General features: G+C 37.9%; 1 protein-coding gene across 1 annotated transcript; it reads left to right on the top strand.

The window, feature by feature from the left end:
• Positions 1 to 52: 52 nt before the first annotated feature.
• LOC108837291 (protein CHUP1, chloroplastic-like) lies at positions 53 to 1747 on the top strand (the record flags this gene model as incomplete). Its single annotated transcript, XM_018610350.2, has 6 exons — positions 53 to 447; positions 533 to 664; positions 750 to 931; positions 1016 to 1127; positions 1217 to 1360; positions 1440 to 1747. Coding segments are annotated over 6 exons (1076 nt in total), but the record flags the coding sequence as incomplete, so codon positions are not given.
• Positions 1748 to 2422: the final 675 nt, after the last annotated feature.

The raw sequence follows: 2422 nt of genomic DNA on the forward strand, positions 1-2422 counted from the left end.
AGTGGAGAATAACCAGGAAGTTGAAATAAATCTCATAGGAGTTGTGAGTAAGATATACAGAGGTTAATCGCTAGCAAACTGGAGCAATCCAAGGTTAAAAAGGAGGTAGTGGTAGAGTCATCATCAAGATCATCTCAACCACTACCTTCTCCTTCAAGACCGCCGTTTCCAAAGTTTTTGGTATCTCCAGCTACAACCAATGAAGCACCATCACCTATTGCACCACCAACACCACCGCCTCCTCCGCCACCACCACCACCTAGGCCTCTCGCTAAAGCATCTCGTGCGCAGAAGTCACCTCCAGTTTCACAGCTGTTTCAGTTACTGAAAAAGCAAGATAACACTAGACACCTTTCACCGTCTGTTAGTGGAAACAAGTCTCAGGTTAACAGTGCTCACAATAGTATAGTTGGAGAAATTCAAAACCGTTCTGCTCATCTCATCGCTGTAAGCAAATGGACTATGTTTGCTTTTTAACATTAGTATTGGACCCTTCTCTTCTAACAGCGATGACCTTCATTTTGTTCCACAGATAAAAGCTGACATTGAGACAAAAGGAGATTTCATCAATGATCTTATCCAGAAAGTTCTGACCACATGTTTTTCGGATATGGAAGATGTCATGAAGTTTGTGGCTTGGCTTGATAATGAACTAGCAACTCTGGTAACGCCTAACCAAGTCATGGTGACCATATTGTATCACTTGGTCATATATGTTCTAGCGTGTCTTATATGTGTATTCCTTACAGGCTGATGAGCGAGCTGTGCTTAAGCATTTCAAGTGGCCTGAGAGGAAAGCAGATGCCTTGCAAGAGGCTGCAGTTGAGTACCGCGAGCTAAAGAAACTGGAGAAAGAGCTCTCTTCCTACTCCGATGATCCGAGCATTCACTATGGTGTTGCCCTGAAGAAAATGGTCAACTTATTAGACAAGTAAAAACAAGTCCCCTAACTTTGAACTTTCTCTAGGCTCCTCCAAATGTTGATTGAACTAAAATCCTCCTGTTTATGGTAAAGGTCGGAGGAAGGGGTAAGGAGGCTAGTCAGGCTACGCAGCTCGTCCATGCGTTCTTACCAAGACTTTAAAATCCCAGTCGAGTGGATGCTTGACTCGGGAATGATAAACAAGGTATGTTGTTGTTTTGTCTCTTAAGTAAATAAATAATCGGTCACATTCTGTGTATACTCATTTTACATTGCTCTGATCCCGTTTAATAGATCAAAAGAGCATCGATCAAGCTTGCTAAAACCTACATGAATAGAGTTGCAAACGAGCTAGAATCAGCTCGTAACATGGATAGAGAGTCTACTCAAGAAGCGTTGCTTCTCCAAGGAGTCCGGTTCGCTTACAGAACGCACCAGGTAATAACAAAATTTCCTATATAAAATAGCATTTACTCTATGCATTTGGTGTTTGATCTTTACAATGTTGTTTATTCAGTTTGCGGGAGGGCTCGATCCAGAGACATTGTGTGCATTAGAAGAGATAAAGCAACGTGTTCCTAGTCATCTCCGGCTGGCACGAGGGAATTTGGCCGGAGCTCCATCGTAGAGAAGTACAAACAGAAGTGTAATAAGGAATATATGGCCTTTGGTTTTGGTTATAAAAAAATTTGTTATTGCGTTGATAGTATTTGTTAAGTGAGTGAGTACATGTTGTGTCCCACAAGCGACGTAATAATAATGTTAAATGTATCTAAACGTGTTATAATGAAATTACTCAAAATATTTTTTTGAGCTACATATACACACGGAACTTATACACTTTCTCAAGCTCCCTCCATCGAATCTTTCTCAATTGGGGCTTAATTTAAAAGCAATCTTATCTTCTATCAACGCCAAATTCATGAGGCTAAAAAGTTGGCTTCTAGAAATGAAATTGGCGATCCGACGGCTGAGGGAGTGAATATTGATTTTGGCCAGAAGGAGATTAAAAATCATATGGCTTAGAAGGCGTTTAGTATAGCGCATAGTGAAAGGTGGCGTTATTCACCCATCCTAATACCAAACCCAAGTAATTAGATTACCTTAAGGATTTTAGATTAGGTAAATATATATTAACTAGTTGTTTGTCTGCAATTTCGCGGATGATAATATTATACGAAAATGACATTAATATTTATAATGTTACAATTGTTGAATAATAACTAAAAGTATTAAAATTTTAGTATTTAATAGTTTGATAAACAAAAATTTTAGTATCTATTTTTATAAGAGCTATGAAATTTGAGATAATTCAACAGTATCAAAATAAGTCACTAAAATATTATTCTTAAATGCAAGTATTATTACAATTCGTTTAAGTAATTGGTTGTAAATTCTCTTTCAATTCATTTCAACACGTGAAAAACAAACACTTTATCCATAAAAAAATATATTTTGTGTAGTTACAAAAAGATGGTTAGAGGCTGCTATAGTGTTGGC

The sequence above is a fragment of the Raphanus sativus genome, unplaced genomic scaffold, assembly GCF_000801105.2.
Source record: "Raphanus sativus cultivar WK10039 unplaced genomic scaffold, ASM80110v3 Scaffold5876, whole genome shotgun sequence".
Classification (NCBI taxonomy): domain Eukaryota; kingdom Viridiplantae; phylum Streptophyta; class Magnoliopsida; order Brassicales; family Brassicaceae; genus Raphanus; species Raphanus sativus.